Genomic DNA, 2,054 nt, shown 5'->3' on the forward strand with positions numbered 1-2,054 from the left:
TGAAAAATTAAAAAAAGATTTCTCAGATGTACCCATTTTTTTGGGTGAACAAAAATTAAAAAAATTATATTAACAAACTTTTTATTAGATAATTTAAACCCAAACTTAACCGTACTTAGATATATTTTTAACGGAGACTAACGATTTTTTTTTTTTTTTTATAATTTCAAAATATAGTTATAATTATATAGGCTGAGAGACCGCCCTAGCTCAAAATCGTTTTCTTTGTACCTACAATGATTATAATATAATTTATTATATATTTATTTATTTTGGAATAAACTCCAATCTGAAATAACTATTATGGTAAATATTACAATATAAATTAAACTTAAGAATAGTATAACAATATGCTATCTTCAATATTGTATCATCAAATTCAAATTGAACACATCTATTATAATGACCCACACGACTCCTCATACGTAGAGCAAACCAAAGCCCACTTGCCCATCTCTTTTTTTTCTTTTAAATTGTATTACCTATGGTAGGTATACTCAAAACACCACATAAAAATCCATATTGTGTCGAAGTTTCGTCACTACATGTATACATCCTTTTATTTGACACATAGGCTATGGCTATCGCAAATTAAATAATTATATTATATACCTACCAATACGTTTTGTTCGGTGACCATGATTTCACCAGTATAAATATAATCCACCAACAGTTGTAAGGCGTTGGAGTCTAACTCTCTTAAATTTATAACACCTTTGTCCACTTCGGCGAAACTGGTGAACATTGCAAGGAAATATTTACTAACTGTTACTAAAACCAATTTATGTGCACAAACTAATACACCGTCATCAGTTTCTAACTTAATATCACACATTACTTCTTCTCTAAAAACATAAAACTCGTTATTATTATTCATTTTGATAGCAGTTGAAATGACTAAAACGTTGTAGGTACCTGCGTAAACTTTGTAAGACTTCAAATGAACTGCGAGTATGACAGTTGTTTATAAATATTTTAGGTTTACATCCGTTGGATTTCAGAACTCGCTTTTGGCAATTTATCCGTGGCATGACTTGTTTTACAGAATCCATCTCGTTTACAGACGTACGGTGCGGTAGCATACTATACACGAGTAGGTACCTAAAAACATGATAAAATATTTGATTCGATAAAATACGCATATTAATATTATGTATGAACTTGCCTATTCTGTTTTGTAGTTAGTATACTTCACTTAGTATTATACGTATTTAAAGCCGTGTTATATTATTCTGAGGTCTATAGAAATATTTTAGAATACGAACTACGTAGACTGCACGTCAAGAACATAATATTATTTCTTATCACTATTGCCGTCGCGGCGGATTCCGTATAACATGCGACCGACCGATCGGCTATCGTTGGGTTATCAATTATTTTTCTTATTTGTTATCATAAATCATCATCCAGATAATGAATACGCCGGACGGCGAACTATAATTATAAATTATAATATTTTTTATAGTTAAGTACCTACCACCTTAGATAGTTAGATCATAGTATTAAATAATAGTAATAATAATACGAAATAAACACTTACCTATGAAGAGGGCCGTGGATTGTGCGAGTCCGGCTTGCCCGCCGAAAAACGAACGATATCGAATCTATCCCGCGCAAAACTGAGTGTAGTAGGTATATAATAATTATTATAACTATATAGATTATATATGGATTATGTATCGCTCTTCTCGGGTGTCTATAATATATATTATAATAATACACCGACTGCAATAAATCAATATAATATTAATTTTTTTTTTTAAGTTCCACCTTCGTTGCCACCCTAAAAGAGCTCAATATCGTGGCGTCTAGTCCCTATATATATTGGACCAGCGACACAACCAAAACGGTTGTATGTCACTTTGTACAAGCCCGGATAATGACATTTTGAGGCCCTGTACGAAAAAAAAGAATAATAATGTATATTATATTATTTAATATTAGGTACCTACCCGTTATCATAAATATATGAATAGGTATTAGGTACATAGCAATAAATAATGAATAATAACTTTATTTATAAACTATAATTTACAAGCTTTTTCCTCGCTAAA

At 30.7% G+C, this 2,054-nt stretch overlaps 1 protein-coding gene across 1 annotated transcript in view; it reads right to left on the reverse strand.

Moving 5' to 3' along the window:
• LOC100575033 (kelch-like protein 2) overlaps positions 1-1,052 on the reverse strand; it is an 11,472-nt gene extending 10,420 nt beyond the window's left edge. The window contains exons 1-2 of the mRNA XM_029492341.1: positions 916-1,052; positions 617-845 (exon numbers count right to left, since the gene is read on the reverse strand). Coding sequence (XP_029348201.1) covers positions 617-845; positions 916-1,052 — 366 coding nt within the window. The remainder of the gene's footprint in view (positions 1-616; positions 846-915) is intronic.
• Between the last annotated feature and the right edge of the window lie 1,002 nt (positions 1,053-2,054).

This window comes from Acyrthosiphon pisum, unplaced genomic scaffold (genome assembly GCF_005508785.2).
Source record: "Acyrthosiphon pisum isolate AL4f unplaced genomic scaffold, pea_aphid_22Mar2018_4r6ur Scaffold_21275;HRSCAF=23495, whole genome shotgun sequence".
Classification (NCBI taxonomy): Eukaryota; Metazoa; Arthropoda; class Insecta; order Hemiptera; family Aphididae; genus Acyrthosiphon; species Acyrthosiphon pisum.